Source organism: Leptonychotes weddellii, chromosome 15 (assembly GCF_054177405.1).
Source record: "Leptonychotes weddellii isolate Sample4059 chromosome 15, ASM5417740v2, whole genome shotgun sequence".
NCBI lineage: Eukaryota > Metazoa > Chordata > Mammalia > Carnivora > Phocidae > Leptonychotes > Leptonychotes weddellii.
The window spans coordinates 9941760-9960538 of record NC_138383.1 but is presented as its reverse complement, the minus strand read 5'-3'; the positions used below and the strand labels follow the sequence as shown (position 1 = coordinate 9960538).

At 40.4% G+C, this 18779-nt stretch overlaps 2 protein-coding genes and 1 long non-coding RNA gene across 3 annotated transcripts in view; 2 read left to right on the top strand and 1 right to left on the bottom strand.

The window, feature by feature from the left end:
- The window catches only part of LOC115940510 (ATP-binding cassette sub-family A member 10-like), a 587693-nt gene that overhangs the window by 139303 nt on the left and 429611 nt on the right, over positions 1–18779 (top strand). The window lies entirely within an intron of this gene.
- Positions 5982–12094, bottom strand: LOC145717301 (uncharacterized). The gene is made up of 3 exons (XR_014140426.1): positions 11756–12094; positions 10689–10785; positions 5982–9205 (listed from the first exon to the last, which is right to left on the bottom strand). It is a non-coding gene; the product is annotated as an uncharacterized LOC145717301 (long non-coding RNA).
- The window catches only part of MAP2K6 (mitogen-activated protein kinase kinase 6), a 106556-nt gene continuing 99973 nt past the window's right edge, over positions 12197–18779 (top strand). The window contains exon 1 of the mRNA XM_006732060.3: positions 12197–12488. Within this exon, the coding sequence (XP_006732123.1) occupies positions 12473–12488 (16 nt within the window). The 5' untranslated portion in view covers positions 12197–12472. The remainder of the gene's footprint in view (positions 12489–18779) is intronic.

Here is an 18779-nt window from a genome sequence, read left to right as displayed (position 1 = left end):
CCCCACCCCCCACTCCAACAACACTCAGTTTGTTTCCTGCGATTAAGAATTCCTCATATCAATGAGATCATATGATACATGTCTTTCTCTGTTTGACTTATTTCACTCAACATAATACCCTCTAGTTCCATCCACGTCGTTGGGCACTCTTCTTAAAGCCTTAAGTCTATTAGTTCATTTAATCTTCTTGACCACCCCTTGAGGTAGGTACAATTATCATTGCCTTTGTACCTGTAGGAAACTGAGGCATAGAGAAGTGATCTGTTTTGCCCAATTTGCAGAACCAGTAGAAGTTGACCTTCAAACAATATGGGGGGTAGGGGAATTAACCATCACCCCCCCCAGTTGAAAATCTATGAGTAACATTTTTTTCAAATTAAAAAAAATTATTAGGTTTTTAATTTTAATTCCAGTATCGTTAACATACAGTGTCATAATAGTTTCAGGCGTACAATTTAGCGATTCAACAGTTCCATACATCTCCTAATGCTCATCCTGACAAGTGCACTCCTTAATCCCCATCACCTGTTTCACCCATCCCTCCACCCACCACCCCTCTGGTGACCATCAGTTTTTTCTCCATAGTTGAGTCTGTTTCTTGGTTTGTGTGTGTCTTTTTCTTTTGTTCATTTATTTTGTTTCTTAAATTCTACATATGGATGAAATCATATTTGTTTTTCTCTGACTGACTTCTTTCACTTAGCATTATACTCACTAGCGCCAGCCATGTTGTTGCAAATGGCAAGAGTTCATTCTTTTTTGTGGCTGAATAATATTCCATTGTGTATGTATACCACATCTTCTTTATCCATTCTTCTATCTATGGATGGACACCTGGGCTACTTCCACTCTTTGGTTATTTGGCTATTGTAAATAATGCTGCAATAAACATAGGGGTGAACATATCCTTTTGAATTAGTGTTTTTGTATTCTGTGGGTAAATACCCAGTCATGCAATTACTGGATTCTATTTTTAATTTTTTGAGGACTTTTTCTCCACATCCTCATTAACACTTGTTGTGTCTTGTGTTTTTGATTTTAGCCATTCTGACAGGTGTGAGGTGATATCTCATTGTAGTTCTGATTTGTATTTCCCTGATGGTGAGTGATGCTAAGCATCTTTTCTTTTTTTTTTTTTTTTTTTAGATTTTATTTATTTATTTGACAGAGAGAGACACAGCGAGAGAGGGAACACAAGCAGGGGGAGTGGGAGAGAGAGAGAAGCAGGCTTCCTGCGGAGCAGGGAGCCCGATGTGGGGCTGGATCCCAGGACCCTGGGATCATGACCTGAGCCGAAGACGGACGCTTAACGACTGAGCCACCCAGGTGCCCCGCTAAGCATCTTTTCACGTGTCTGTTGGCCACCTGGATGTCTTCTTTGGAGGAATGTCTGTTCATTTCTTCTGCCCATTTTTATTTATTTTAAAAAATTTTTTTTTTTTAAGATTTTATTTATTTGCGAGAGAGAGAATGAGAGACAGAGAGCATGAGAGGGAGGAGGGTCAGAGGGAGAAGCAGACTCCCTGCTGAGCAGGGAGCCTGATGTGGGACTCGATCCTGGGACCCCAGGATCATGACCTGAGCCAAACTGTCCATTTTTAATTGGGTTATTTGCTCTTTGGGTGTGGAGTTGTATAAGTTCTTTATGATTTGAGTGTAGCTGACACACAAGGTTACATTAGCTTCAGGCAAATCCATGAAAAACTTTTGGTTCCCCCCAAACTTAACTAGTAATGACATACTGCTGACTGGTAGCCTTACAGATAATATAAAGAGTTGATTAACACGTATTTTGCAAGCTATATTTGTTATGTACTGTATTCTTACAATAAAGTAAGAAAAAAGTGTTAAGAAAATCGTAAGAAAAATACATTTACAGTACTGTACTGTATTTATTGGGAAAAAAATCCACAAATAAGTGGATCCGTGCATTTCAAACCTTTGCAATTAAGGTCAACATATACAGGTCTAGTGTCATCAAATTATACCTATGAACAACTAGCCGGTAACGGAAACTGACTTGGTCATGGAAGCAAGTGCTAGAGCTGTGTCAATTTATCTGCTTCCATGGGCTATTACACAGGAAAAAAGCATCTTCTGATGCCATATTCTTGGTATTTGACACTTGACTACCTCTACCAGAGTCCTCTCAACATAAAACGGGGACCAAAATTCACATTTACTTGAACTTTTATTGCACCTAATTCTTCACAGTATTTACAGCCTAAATCACAGTATTTACAGCCTAGACCACATCTCGGCAACTCACGTGTCTTCAGTCCTCAATCGTCAACTGTTCAGCTGAGGGGAAAGAAGGGTGATTTTTTTTTTTTTTAAGATTTTATGTATTTATTTGAGAGAGAGAATGAGACAGAGAGAGAGAGCATGAGAGGGGGGAGGATCAGAGGGAGAAGCAAACTCCCTGCTGAGCAGGGAGTCTGACGCGGGACTCGATACCGGGACTCCAGGATCATGACCTGAGCCGAAGGCAGTCGCTTAACCAACTGAGCCACCCAGGCGCCCAGGGGAAAGAAGGGTGATTTTAAGTACAGCTAAGACAACAGAGACACTTATCTACTCCTGTGCAGATGAGGCAGGGACCATCTATGAAACAGACCTGAAGTTACTTTATTAAGGTCGGTTACTTTGCTTTTTTATGTATGAATTTGGTATTCGAGGTATATGTTGTAAGCAGATAAAACACACTCCAAATTATCTGACTCCTTTTTATTTTTCTTTTAATCTGTGTCCAACCATATCTGCTAATTCTTATGAAATATTTCCATATAATATCCTTCTGAATTTTTCTGCCTTTTCCAAACTAAACTGCTTTCAATAGAACACTTGACTTTAAGAAATATCCTTCATATCTGACTCTTCTATTAATATAAACTTTTAAAAACAGGTAGGATAGGTATTAATTTGCTAATTCAAATTCCCTTCCTAAATTAAATGTGAACGTCTGAGAAAATAACTAGCAGGAATCCTTAGAATCATTTTTTTTTCATGTGACTTCTGTTGATTCATTGTCAAAAATGGGTTTGAAACAAAACACAGGAACCGTATTATGTAGAAGGGCACTTGAAGAGCATCATCAGCCAATAAATTCCATATTTCAGAGTCACCACTATCCTTGAAAAATAGTCCATGACTATTGGTTATATAAAGACTTGAGGTTGAAATCGTTAAACATCTTTATAAAACACAGGCTTTATGTCTCTGAGTTGGGAGGTGTATTAAAAAGTTGGTAGCATCCAAAGAGGTATAATCTTATTTTAGTCATATTTTGGAAAATTTTGTTCCTCTGTTAATTTTAAATATAACAGAGAATGGCTGGTAATGATTTTAGTTTCACCTTGCTCCTAAGTCAATATCATATAAATCAGGTCACTTAAAATTGTGACAGTGAGGGTTCTCGGTTTACAAACTAAAACAGTGCCTTCAGTTTACTAGATTAAAATCTGAATCAACTTGACCCCTCCAATGTTGATGAAGAAAGAAATAGATACTTGCAGATACAGGAATAACTAATGTATTTTATATTTGAGATGGCTTTTGCTCACATCCTGTGAATTATAATAATTTTATCTTAGTCTAGAAGATAGTTAGATGTCATAAGTATATTCTGCTCTGGGCACCGGGGTGGCTCAGTCAGTTAAGCATCTGACTCTTGATTTTGGCTCCGGTCATGATCTCAGGGTTGTGAGATCCAGCCCTGTGTCAGGCTCCCCGCTCAGCAAGGAGTCTGTTTGTCTCCCTCTGCCCCTCCCCCTGCATGCACACACACTCTCTCTCCCTCTCAAATAAATAAATAAATAAATAAATAAATAAATAAATAAATAAATAAATATTCTACTTCCTTTCTTGAATCTACCTATAATGCCAGGAGCATTTATTGTGAATATACAGTTTCCCTAACTTCAAACCCAGATACACTTTGGTTTGCTATCTCATTAAGATGGGGTAAGAACTAATATTATGCAATTCATACATCCTTAAACATTTTTTTTACGTAGCGCATTTTAAATAACTACCATGAGAAGCTCAAAATGAATGAGCCATTAAAAGTTAGGAGCCAAGCATTCTATTTTTTCATAAAGCACTACCTGGGTATTTTTAAAAAATCATCCAAATGTCTATTAAAAACCTGTAGATTGAGCTTCCGAGAGCTTCCGAAATCATAGATCTCACGGAAATCAGCTTAAGAAAATTGTACACGACGCTTTCTGCAATTTTCTTTGAAATATCTCCCCGCATTCCAAAATTTACTCAGTGCCAGATGGCAATATGCCCAAAACTGTTTAATACAAGCATTTGATACTTATTTGGATTCAAACAATCCAGAAACAACAGGATAAATAAGGCCCCGTAAAATGGAAATCTCTGGTTGCCTTTTGCCAATGTGCAGGTTTTTAGGTTGTCTTCATTTCCCACCTAAATGTCAGTAAAATAAAGCTAATGGGAAGGAGCTCTAAAATAGACTTCCGAACAATTCCAGAGGCAGTAGGTACAATCTAATGATGTATGCTGTTGTACTCCTTATGTTGTAGGCTACAGGATCATGAAAAGGCATGGAGTGTGTGGTTCACGTTACCGCACCATAAAGAGGTTAACCTTAACCCTCTTTATGGTAGGAAGCCCAATCTATAAAGCACCATCAGACACTCATTATATTCTCAAATAGCCGCTTTCTAATACTACACAATTACATAATACTTATAAAACCCTATTTGGTTATAAGATAGACTAATTGAACAAATATACAGAACCCGCTGTTTTTATGAATTTGGCTCACAAACAAAATAATTAGTCTACCATCTCAAAGGAGCAGAAATAAGGAAAATTAGCAGTATTTTCAACTTACCTGCCATATGCTGTTAATAATAAAGCATTTCCATGGAGCACTGGGTGTTATGCACAAACAATGAATCATGGAACACTACATCTAAAACTAATGATGTAGTGTACGGGGATTAACATAAGAATAAAAAAAAAAAGAAAAGAAAAAAAAATAATAAAGCATTTCCTTTGGACACTAATCCAAAAATGGAACAATTTAAGGAAAAGTTGATTTATTACGTTGACTCTCCATAATTATTTCTATAGCACTGTATAGTTCAGACAGCTTCTTAATATTCTGTGAACTGTTGAACTTTTTCTGTAACTTGCATATATCGCTTACCTAAAATATTTCCCAGAATATTTTATAGTTTTTAATGAAGTGTAGCAGGTCAGTGCGACTGGAATTATTTGGGTCTGTGACTGAAGCCCAGAACCATCTATTAATATCAGTGTAAACAGATCAAGGAGCCTTGAAGGGCACAACACTGTCCTGTATCAGTGTTTCTAACTCAACCTCAAATAGTACAGGATTTACTGAATTGTCACAGTGCGTTGGCTAAGGTACAGAGTGTAAAGGAGATACACAGGTCTACTGTGGACTTGTATGAGTCCTGAGCTGAGCTTGTCCCATGAATAACTAATACAAAACGAAGCAAAATGTTACCGAATGACTCTTAACCTGAAAAAGGTACAATTTCTAGGGCATCGACTAAAAGTTACCTAGCTTACGACGAGACTGGACAGCTGAAGTAAGGGACTAGGGATCAGAAGACCAGTTTCTACATCTGCAACCAGACAGTTTTAAATCACATGCTCTTCCATCTTGTCTGAGTAAAGCAACAACATGAGATGATGATAAACCGGGATTTAGGGACAACCCACTTCAGTGTCACTGTAAGGAGAAAACGATACATGGTGGATGTGGAGAGAGCCTGTAAACCTTGAAATATTATAAAAATGTTACTAATGTTACCCACAGGATTTTAAGTTTCTCAGAACAGAGATCATACTTTTTCCATTTTCTTAACCCATGCCATGCTTGTCGTAACTGTAGGTCTTAACGAGGGTCTATTACTTTTTAAAATGGGGTGTAATAAACCAGGGTGCCTCCCTCTGTTCTTTTCTTTTGGGCTCCCGGGACAAAAAAGATTTGTGAGATGTAATGTTTTATACCTGGCATTGCCTGTCTTTTATATTCTGATTTTTCTTAATCCTTCTTTCGTACATAGACCTAGTATTTAAACATCTGGGATTTGAACATCCTGAGAGATACGTAGGAAAAGGGAAATAGATGGGAAGGCAGAGATACTCAAGGAAAACTGAGAGCTAATTTTTTCTTATGTTACAAGAGTCATGATTCTTAGAGGAAATGCTCGATTTAATCAGTCTGTCAAGAAATACTTAGCACAGGCTCACTCTGTGCCCCCTTGCTGTGCTCTGTAAGCTCTCCAGGGTATTCATGAGTATTCTCAAGGGCTTTACAATATAACTGTGGAGTTAAGACTTTCGTACTAGAAACAGTTCAAGCACAGGGTGACCGTAGAGAAAACCGAACACCTCTGGAAATGCATTAATTAGTAACCGGGGTTTATAGGAACAAGCAGTCAAGACCAATTTGTAAAGCAGGGTCTACACACTCATGCAGTTAAGGGCCAGAAAGTTAAGTATTGTAGGTTTTGCAGGCTGGTTAGTCTCTATTGCAACTCTGCTGTAGTTCAAAAGCACCCACGGGCAATACGTAAGTGACTGGGCATAAGTGTGTTCCAGTAAAACTTTATTTACAGAAACAGCAGGCGCAGTGAATTTGGAGCATGGGCCATAATTTGACAACACCTCTTGTAAGGAAATTCTCCCAGCTCTCTATTTTTTTAGATTTATTTATTTATTTATTTGCGAGCATGGTGGGGGGAGGGGCAGAGGGAGAGGGCGAGAGAGAATCCCCAAGCAGACTCCGTGCTGAGCACAGAGCCCGATGTGGGGCTCCATCTTGCAACCCTGAGATCATGACCTGAGCCAAAATCAAGAGCTGTACACTTAACCAACTGAGCCACCCAGGCGGCCCAGCGCTCTGTAATTTAAAAAATGTTTGATATGTGCCTTTCAGGTCCCTAATGCATGTATCAATCACCCTGGACCCCTCTGTAATATATATTTTTGATAATTATATATCATAATTAAATAAAAATTCTTCTTCCTAATAAATCCCTATGCTGGCATTTGTTTCAATTTCAATAAAATGCTAAGATAAGCTAACCAACCCATGTTAGGTGAATGCATTCAGTATGTAATAAATCCCATCCATACATCAGATAAACGAGTATTAGCTGAGCACATATTATATGCATGACATATATTTGACTTGGGGCAACATGATGAAGATGAAACTGCCCCTGCCCAAGCTTAGAACAAGGGCCAAATATAGACAAGTAAGGTCTGCCCAAGGGAGTAAGTTAGGAATGTGCAGAGAATGAAAGATTTCGCAGAAGAGGTAAGATCTGTACTTAAGTAATATTTACTGCAAGACAGTATTAGATATATGGCCCATAAAAGCTAACAGATGCCATCAGAATTTAAAGGCGACGATGTCTTTTAAGACAGAGGGATGTGATCAAGGACAACTTCATAGAAGAGGTGACCTTGAACCTTGAATGAAGGGTAGACTTTAGAAAATGAAGACTTGGGTTGGGGCCAGAATAAGGCAAAGACATAGAATGGCGTGAGTTAACATACAGAAATGGTGACATATAAATTCCTATCTCAGTAGGATAAATAATCCTGTTTTGACCAGTTCGCTTAAACAAAGGAATCCTAGAGTATAGGAATGGAAGAAGGCGGAACAGGTATAGCTGTCAGGAAATGACAGCTATTGGGGAGGGCACTGGAAGCTAAGCTGAATCTACCTTGGAATTTCTAAAATTTCTACCAACAATCATAATTCATTGTGATATATTAATGCAGTGAAAACAAAATTTGTGCTTAAAGCTATTGTACACTTGCAACTCATCATCCAGTTCCTTAAACCAACCTGCCATGTTTCTCCGCATAACGTACCTATTTATACTATAATTTTCTAGAATCTAGGAAAGTAGATATTCAGAGCTGAACTCTTAGCTTTAACTCTGGCACCTTCTTTCCCATGTTTCTGACATCTAGTAGACATTGTTGGAAAACATTCATAAATGTCACGTACAGATGAGTACTGCTATCTGGAAGGCAATATTTCAAACTGTAATTTGAATATTTCTTGTCTCATCTCGTAAGGGTTATTGTTACAACAGTCATTAGTTGGCCTGCAGGAACAGGGGATCAGGAACCCTTAATTCCAATGTAAAAAGTAGAATACGTGATCACACCTCTCTTCCTTTAAATCTTTGGTGGTTTTAATCGGACACTGAGCTGGTTTTAGAGCTACGGGATATTAGAACTGGAATTTAGTCTAGCCCTCCTTATTTTAGTGGAACAAAAAGAGGTCCACAAAGGTAAAGTGACTTGCCTTAGGAGCCACTGCTAACTCTTTCTGCAGCCAGGACTAGAACCCACATCTCTTAGATTCTAGTGTGCTCTTCACATCAAAATTTACACTTACTGAATCTCATTAGCTTTAAATTAACTTAAAAATAGAATGTCAGTAACTTCTCAAGGTGTCACTATGTACCAGCATTTCTCAAACTCACCCCTACTGACATTTGGACTAGATAATTCTTTTTTTTTTTAAGATTTTATTTTTTTATTTGAGAGGGAGTGCGAGAGAGGGAGAGGGAAAGGGAGAAGCAGACTCCCCATGAGTGGGGAGCCTAACGTGGGGCTCGAGCCCAGGACCCTGAGACCATGACCTGAGCCGAAGGCAGACGCTTAATGGACTGAGCCACCCAGGTGCCGCTGGACCAGGTAAGTCTTGGTTGTGGGAGGCTTCCTGTGCCTTGCAGTACGATCATCAGCATCCTTGATCTCTACCCTCTAGATGCCAGTGTCACTACTTCCACCGTCCCGGTTGTGACAACCAAAAATGTCTCCAGACGTTGCCCAATGTCCCTGGGTGGGGGGGCAAAATCACCCCAGGTTGAGACACCTTGCATATACTTCTAGAATAATTCTTTCAGAGCCAGTCTGACTTAACCTAAGGTCATCCTTTCACGAGTCACACCTCTAACCTGACAGCATAGGGCTTTGCCCAGGTGTTCTAATTTCCCCTGCAGGTGTTACTATCATTGGAATCTTGTTATTCCAGGCTGTCCATGGTCACAAGTCCCTTCCCGATTTATTGCATTCATTATTTCAGTATGCATTTGAGGATCTATTCTATGCTAGATACAGGGTATTGGGAATGCAGAGATAAGTCTCTGATCTCCAGTAGTTCAGGCTCCTGGAGGACACAAAAAGGTAAATGAACACCTGTCAGCCCTATGATGAGTATCAAGAAAGAGGTGTATGCTGGGAGCTACAGAATTAGAGAATGCACCTAATTCACACTGAGGGTGCTCATAGGGTGATGGGTCACAGAAGGCTGCCAAAAGGAAATGACAGCTAAGCTAACTCTTGAAGCACAAATCAGAATGAGCTTGGTCAAGAATGGAAAAGGCTTGCCAGGTAGAGGGATCAGCATACCTAAAGAAAGAAGAGGGAACCCTGGCTTCTGGTTATAGCATCAACATAGGGTGAGAAATGAAGCTGGAGGGTCAGCAGGGGACAGGTCTCAAGAAGCCAATTATGCCATGCCAAGGAGTTTGCCATTGTCTTGATGTTCACTATAAGCTGGGTTTGGGCGGGGGGGGAATACATCAAATTTGCATTTTAGAAAGATCTAAAGCATAGAACATTTTCAAGATGGGGGATTTGAAGCAAGAACCCAGGCCACCTCAAGATAAACCCCTGATGTACTGTCTAATAAAGGAACAACATGCCAGATTTTGCTTCCAGTTCCTTACACCACCATGGGAGGGATTCCTATCCTGGCAAGAAGAGGCAAGGCCCACGACAGTACAGAGGTATAGCTTCTCCTGCCACCCAAGACCATGGGAGGAGGAAATTGTTGGCCACCAAGGCAAGAACTTTTTCTTCTGGAATCTAAGACTTCCAAGGGAGGTTGCGTTCCCCGTGGAAATTCAAAACACATTTTTCCCATTAACGAAAAAATGATAAATTTTGCTATTTTTATTTATCTTTTTAAGTGAGCGCCACGCCCAACCTGGGGCTTGAACTCACGACCCCAAGATCGAGAGCCGCATGCTCTGCCAATGGAGCCAGCCAGCCGCCCCAGTTTTGGTATTTTTAAACGTGCGGCTCAGCCAATGTGTGGGTCAAAGGTGTTTTGGGTATGGGTGTGTGAGTGAATGTGGGCACTGGCGGTGGAACATATCGTTTCTATGGGAATATGCATTACAGATGGATTTTTGGGACACGATCCGTTTGCCAGTGATGAACTCCGCATGCCACGAAGAGAAAGTACCAGCAGAAATGACAGCAGCAACATGCACCAGTGGCCACCCCAGAGCCTGGCACTTAGCAGGTGCTCTGTGAATATCTGCAGAGGTGAACGGGATGCACGGACAGGGATCTCTGCCCTCACGTGCCTCTTGGTTAAATGAGACTTCGAAAACAAAAATGCCAGTTCCAAGATGTGCCGAGGCTGTGTGTGCCAGGACAGGAAGGGACAGCAAGGATTTGTCTAGAAGGACAGTGAAAGAAAGTGAGCTAGTACATTCCCGATTCTGTGGTCCCTGGGACAGAGACCCTTTGGTCTTACGGACAGAAGCTAATATGAGCCCGGGGTGACCTTATGATTAATTTTCAATAATGCCAGGACAGGAGATCAACTTAGGTAAATTAATGTTCGTTCCATCCCTTACTGCGTATTTGTTTTAAGAGCTGATTTGGTGACTTCTAGCTTAAACACGGTGGTCTTCCTCCCTCCAATGCATCCATTACTCAGAAGGCCCTGGTTTCCTAGAATTCCAAACAAAACGGCCATAGTTTTCATTAGCAGTCATCAAATCTGGCTGAATCCTCTTTCAAAGTGCCTCTTTTTATTTTCCACTACTGACCCGACCTATCTCTAGACTCTCCCAGTTTCGACTCAACCACAATTGTGGAGGCAAATTTACCTTCTTAAAACAATGCCTTGATTCACTTACGCCCCTCAAAAGCCTTTCACCACCTCCCAAGTACCTGCGGAATAAAGTCCAAACCTCTCGTCGGCCTTTACCACCCAGTACAGTCCTCACCTGGGGTTCTGTCCACCCCCGCTTTTGTATACAAGGCAACATAGTATCCTTACTGTCTCCTGAAGAGGCTTGTCCTCATTTCTTTACTGTGCTTGGTTCACACCTCGGCAGCCTGAAACCCTCCATTTCTCCCTCTCTCCCTTGAAAGCACATTTCTGAGCCTGGTCTACTCAGTGAGGTAGAAGTCTGAGCTCATTTCAGCCCACGCCCCCTCACTCAGCTTCTTTGCTTGCATGGAATCGTTCTGTGCATCTCTGGCTTCCTTGTGAAGGGGGTGGCTCTGTCTACCATGTTGCTGCCCATCCCCTAGCCATGGGCAATACACGACAAATGGATGACCCAACACCCCAGAAAGGTGCCTGGCCCATCCCAGGAGTTCAACAAATACTGTTAATTTAGCTGAATAAATTCAAGATCTCTGGTTCGGGTAATTTAAGATTACCACCTACTTTCTCCCTTAGACCGGGGGCTTTCCTCCCCCATCAGGTGAGAAAAAGCATCTAAACATTGTAACTTTGATAAAGTTAGCTTTGACACATAAAAAGCGAACTTCCTCTTGAACCCTTCAAGAAATGAGAACTGCCCCTCCCCCAGCCCCCAGTAATGAATTTCAGGTTCCTTGACAATCATCCACCGGATCATTTCTGCCTAAAAACTTCGCATCTTCTATTCATTTGCAAAGGTAATCTTACCTCTAGCCAGCCAAGTCACCAACCAATTGTCCAAGCGAGAAAAATGTTTTTAAAAATGGAGGCGTGGGGGGTAAAACGTCTACAGGCAGGGTTACTACAACAGGTGCTGCGCGGCAAACACGAAACACCCAAGCCGACCTTCTCAGAGAGCCAAATGTTTTTCAGCTAACCTAATGTTCTTCAACTGTTGCTTCAGGGCTTTTCGGTAACAAAAAATGCTCCCTCGCCTTGGCCCTGCCGTTTTTGGCCCCATCACTTACTACCGACTGCGTGTCTGACTTGTTTATCTGGGCGCACCCAGTCATCTCGCTCAGCGACCCAAGCGACCGCGTTTCCTTAAATCAGAGCCCCGTGGACTCTGCTCGGAACTACATTACCCAGCGGCCCCCGCGCCCTTCGCAGGAAGGACGTCTGCGCACTAAGATACTCAGTTCCAAGTTTGGAGCTTTTAGCTGCCAGCCCTGGCCCATCATGTAGCTGCAGCACAGCCTTCCCTAACGTTGCAACTGGGGAAAAAATCACTTTCCAGTCTGTTTTGCAAGGTGTGCATTTCCATCTTGATTCCCTGAAAGTCCATCTGCTGCATCGGTCAAGAGAAACTCCACTTGCATGAAGATTGCACGCCTGCAGCTTGCATCTTTGTTGCAAAACTAGCTACAGAAGAGAAGCAAGGCAAAGTCTTTTGTGCTCCCCTCCCCCATCAAAGGAAAGGGGAAAATGTCTCAGTCGAAAGGTAAGAGCCTGTTTGCATTACTTGCAAAAATGCAAAGGGTTGTGCATGCATTTATGAATGCATGGATGCAATTTTCGCCTAGCGATTGCATTTTTAAGTTTGAGGTTTTCCACAGCTCAGTTGCATTTCCTGTTTAGTATGTGTCTTTTTTTTTTTTTGCAGACACAGAGAGTTCCTGTAAGGCAGGGCTTGCAGTTCAGCTGTGCATTGACGTTATTTGCATTCTTCTGCTAGGATTACTGAGCTCTTTTTGCCTTTTGCACAGTCAGGAGAGATAGAGCAGGTTGGTAGCGTCTAAATGTGCAGTGCTTTATATAATTGTAAAATTCTTTAGTATGCACACACATTATAAGTAATTTTATGTGCAACAGGAATACAAACTTTTTAAAAGTCTGTAGGTGACGATGAAAGGTAAAAGTTGAGTTAAACTAGTAGGAAATTAATGTAATCTTATATTCCTTTGGGAATAAACCGTTGCGGTGTCCGTTTTTAGCTACATTTCCATTGATACCGCTTTGAACATTAAGCAACTTTTGATTTTTAAAGGAAGTAAAGGTGAGGTGTGAATAATAACATATTACAGAAAGAGCAGACGGGAAGTCTTTCTCTTTTGAGATTTTACACTGTACACCAATTGCTTATTGGCTCACAGTATTTAGAAGCAGCAGTGAGGACATAGATGTTTTATGTCTCCCCTTTTGGGAGGTGCTTTGCATCTCGAGGGAAAATATGGGGAGAAAACTGTACTTTTAAGCATTACACCAACATGGGGGGAATGCACCGTTTCGCTGAAAATCATAATGAAATCTTTTTAAGTGTGTAATTACGTGTATTTAGACAGCTATAATAGGTCAGAAATTCAGGGTTATGGTTGTTTTTAAATTTTTTTCCTTTTTCTTAAAAAAATTTTTTTATACAGTTGTATTTTGCAGGCTTAATGTCATACTGGGGAGGGGATTAAAAAAATTCCTGACATGGCATCAGAGAGCTGAGGGGTTGCTGTCAGGTGCCTCTAGGACCCTAAGTCACTGCTTGTTTCAGAACAAATCCTTCACTATAGAGAAAGCATATGCCATATGAGACTGTATGGAGGGAAGAGGTGAGTTAGATATAGGTGAGTAAGGCTACGAGGGACACTACATGCATGGGGAAGATCCAGTGAAATTAAAGTGTCTCATAAGCCTTCTGCCATTTTTTTGGTATTTTGTTGAACCACTTTTTAATTCTGCCTGATGGGAATCACATCTCAGACCAAGAAGGAAGTGATATATGTTCTCGAGAGTTCGAAGTAGGGCAGTGTTTTCCTTTACCATTGGGGGCGAATGGAAATCTGGAAAGCTCAGAGTGCTGAAGAACCTAGGAATTGGCATTATGAAATACAGATGTTCCTTAGGAAAGAGGAAACCTACAATCTCCTAACTGAGCGGAGACTTAACAGCTTAGAATGGGCATTCTGGGCTTTGATGCATTAAAGAGCTGGCATCTAGTTACTTTGTATTTGGTATACACTCATTTATTCAGTTCAGTTTAATAGATGTATGAATATGTATGTGTATGTATATGTATGTATTCACGTATGTGTATGTGTGATTGATATCTATCTATCTATCTATCTATCCACACACACACACACAAAATATTTAAAATGTACTGTTTCCTTCAAGGAACTTACCATTTAGAAAGCATGTGTGCAAATCATTATGATACAAGATAATTGCATAGATAGTGAAAAGAAATGGCCCAGTTGGGAGTTTAGAGATGGCAGTGATCTCTCTGGGAGATAAGAAGGTTTCGTGAAGAAGATGGTTTTATAGTGATCTTATCTTTGGACCTTAGGGTCTAAAGTAAATCAGGTTCCTTTTCTACTTTTTTTTTTCTCTCACTCTGAAGGTAGCTCTGTTGTACTAGAGCAAGTTTCTGAGTTGGGAAACTAGAAGGTACCAGCATGGCACACTTGCATTAGGAGTGTGCCCACTGTAGATCAGCTACTGGTGGTTCTTCAAATCAGTTCCCAGTTAGCCAAATGGTTTTCTTAATTGGGTCCTCTTTGGAAGGCAAATCTGGTGCCAATGTGAGGTGTCTGTCCAAAAGGAAAATTATCGATAGAAGGACGTGGATGATCATTTCAGACATGGCATGGGAGCCTTGGCCTGGATGTTAAGTGTGGAACTGGCCTAATTCGGCTACGTATTCTCAAGTGGCCAAGACATTTTTCGCAGTACCAAAGTGCTTTGTAATACTATAACCAAATGGAATGGGAGGCAAAAGTGAAAGGTGGACACAACCTCATAGTATTGAAGAATTTAACCACATGTTCAATTCAGAGGACCTTTATGAACTTTCTAGATCACTATAATTCGGTCTCCCAGACCTCTAATTTAAGGCAGAGCAGAGGCAAAAGAATTACAGACTCCCTGGGAGCTGGAAGGACGGGGCTGCTTCTTTCCAGCCTTACCAACGGTGAGATTCCGAGAAAGAATTTCTTAAAAAGAAATTTTGTTTTCCACAGTTGTAACTTTAGGTGGTATGCTTTTCAGCTTGTTTATATTAGCTGTCTGGGGTTGAGCTGACATTTTTCAAATATTAAAGTGGTAGAATGCCTTTGAGGAAATCTGAAATGTAAGTTAACAGGAAGGGCACCCAGAAAGTGCAGGAATTCCTGCACATTACAGGAAGACAAGCTACAGGAAAAATGTGTCATCTACATTACCCCGGAGAGAAAAAACTATTGTTATTAGCCATGATGATTTGAGGGAGGAAGGGAGAGAGGGAGGTGGGGAGGTCTGGCATCTCCCAGTTCACCTGAAAATACAGAAGTTTGACTCTGTAAGAAAGGCACTCTCTCTCCCTTCTCCCTCTTTTCACCTTTTAAAAATATTAGCTTCCCTTAGTTTAAGCCAGTCAGTACTGGGTAAATCGTGTTGGGGGAAATGCATGGAAGGCATAATTCAGAAGCACGTAGGAGTGGGGCAGGCACTCCTAGGGGCTCTTTTCCTCTGTAATTCATTCCACCCTGGGAAATGAAATGTGTAAATTTCTCATTCTGTGTAAATTCCTTTGTTAGGTTGTACCAGACAGACTTGTCATGCTTAGCCTGTAATCTGAGCCAGGATGTTTTATAACCCCGTACATCTCAGGACACAAAATCAGAATAGGTACCTTGGGTTTCCCCCGAGCTTGTTTTGTGGTGGTGTGGCATTCAGCACTTCATTCAGCTGCGTGTCAGCTGCAGGGGCTCTGAGGGGCTCTCTTGGTGGTCCATTTAATGCTGGAGTTAAAAAGGGCTGAGATTTATCTCATTGGGACTACTTTCTAGTATTTTAAAATCTGAAAGATCTATAAGGAATATTTTTAGAACCAAAGAAAAAAGTACATACATAGCACTTGTTCATTATAGAAACATTTGAAAATAAAGAAAAGGAAAATAAGAATCACTAGTGACAACACTATACATTTTGGCATATATCCTTTTGGACTTTTTTTTTAATACTTCCTGTATATGTGTATGAATAAATCTAAAGTGTGTACAGAATTCATGTCTATTTAGTTACCTTTTGTTTCACTTACGAATATACTGTGAAATATTTCCAAGTGAATATATATATGTGTGTGTATATATATATATATTTCTTTTTTTTTTTTTTTTGAGCGGGGTAGTGGAGGAGGGACAGAGGGACAGAGAGAATCTGAAGCAGGCTCCACGCCCAGTGCAGAGTCGAGTTGGGACTTGATCTCATGACCCTGAGATCATGACCTGAATTGAAACCAAGAGCCTGACGCTCAATCGCCTGAGCCACCCAGGTGCCCCCTGAGTGAATATATTTCTACATTCATAATATTCAGTTCTATTTGATTTACTTCAACAGAACCTTCATGTTTATTAGCTTTGAATATTATGAAGTTACCATGAGGATCAGACCAGCTCGTATGTTACTGTGACTGTATACTGTGGCTTTAGAGGAAGTCCCAGGTTCTGGATATCAAATTCTTCCCCACTGTCCTTTTCTGTTCCACCTTTTAAAAATAGCTTTCTTCTTATTATAAAAATGATATACGCTCTTTGAAAACAAAATTCAAGCCAAAGAGAATTTCCTAATAAGAAAATTAAAATCACTCCAAGTCACACCATCCAGAGCTAATTACTGGTCGCTTTTCGGTAAACATCTCCTTGCATCTGTACACACACATAACGACACATATGTATCCATGGGTGCTCTTTTGCATGCTATGTATGATACTTCCAACCTCTTTTATACTTCGCCATGTATCTTGGGCATCTTTCCCTATTCACACACAGTCAGGTATCCCATTCTTTTAAATAGTTGCTTATTTTAATTTGTAAGGATGTAGCTGCTTAATTAATCTCCAGTTGGACTTTCACATAGTTCCATTTTTTTTTTTAAGATTTTATTTATTTATTTGAGACAGAGAGAATGAGAGACAGAGAGCATGAGAGGGAGGAGGGTCAGAGGGAGAAGCAGACCCCCCGCCGAGCGGGGAGTCCGATGCGGGACTCGATCCCGGGACTCCAGGATCATGACCTGAGCCGAAGGCAGTCGCTTAACCAACTGAGCCACCCAGGCGCCCCATAGTTCCATTTTTTTACAGCTCTAAGCAACGTTGCAAGGAATATCACGGACATACGTCTTTGTGCATTTGCCCAATTATGTCCTTAAAATGTGAATTCCTAGAAATGGAAGTGTTAGGTCAGAGGGCATGGACATAGTGCCAGATTGCCCTCCAGAGACCTAACACAAATTCTTATTCCCATCAGTGTTTGGGAGTGCCCATTCTCGGGTTTAAGCATCACGGTAAATATTGCCAAATAAATTGCTCTCCAGAAAGGCTATGGCTACTTTTTTCATCCTAGGTCTCATAATGTGAAAAAAAACCTTTGCCAATTTGATCAAAGATCTTAATACTTTACTGTCATTTGCATTTTTTAGTAAAAAAAAAAGTTGAATTTCCCCCCCTTTTTTTTTGACATTTGTGTTTTATGTGTTTGAGTTTTTTTCTCATAAAATGTGTCTTGAAATTTTAATTTGGGGATCAAATTATTTCCGGAGTTAGGACAGAACATTCCAAAATTGCAAAGCTTAGGTAATCATGGTTTGAGAGTTGGGTCCTATGTGTCTCAACTGTTTAGTTCCCTGGAGAGTTCTAATTTTAATTTTAACCCAAATGTCTTAAATAAACATCACAGATTTCATAAATTCATTTTGTTATACTTTATATAGCTATCCAGATCCATATGAAAATAATAAGAAAAAAGTGTAATGATCTGATTAAAATTCCAGTCTGGGAAATAACTAACTTCTGGACATTTCTGCATTTTCAGTTAATCTCTACAGGCAAAAGTAGCTTTTCTTTAGTTTCATAAATAATTCTTACATAGCACCTGGCTGTGTTCTATGCACTGTTGCAGAAAAATTGCCTTTTTTTTTTTTTTTTTAGCCTCATGTGCAATCCTGTGCATCATAAAAGGTGGTTTAGTTTATGAGATTTGTTAGAAGAATTAAGGCTTGATGACCTCCCAAATTAGATGTCATTCACAACATCTTCTTATCATAGCCTTCTTTAGTGAATGTGCTTATTTATGCATCCTGATATTCAGTGATAGAATTTAGAGCTAGGAAAGGAGTCTTATAGTCCAGTCAGCTCATTTTACAAATGAATAAACTGAAGCTTTGCAAGAAAGCAGTTTGCCTGTAGAAAGAGCCAGAGGTGGAACTTAAGTCCCCTGATTCTCTGTCCCAAAGCTCTTTTCACTAAACCACACACAAACACTAGTAATCCACATTTATAGAGCTTTTTTTTTTTTTTTCCAGAATCTTTAGCATATTTCACACTTTTTTGTTTTGTTTGTTTTTGAGGGGAGCATGCTGGAGAAGGGGGCTGACAGGCCAAACAGCAGGGATTCTTTTTCTGTACCCAAGAGATGGTGATCCATGAATCATGGTGGTGGGGCTTCTCCCCAGTTCTCTGCCAGGGGATATTTTGCAAATACTCTCATTTTAATTCCCAGCGCTTACACTATACAGCTGCGCGTTTTAACCACTGTAATTGTTATTTGCCTTTTATGGACGATCTCCGAAAGCCCCTGCTGGGTAGCTAACATCTCTTCTCGTACAACTTTGCATCCCCACCTCTTTTAGCATTGTGCTTATAAATAAGAAGTGCTCAATACATGTCTGACAGTTAAAGTATTTTTAATCAGGGGGGGGTCTCTATCACTTCCCTCCACATTTCATCAAAGGTTTGGGGTAATTAAATTATAAGGTAATTTTCTTC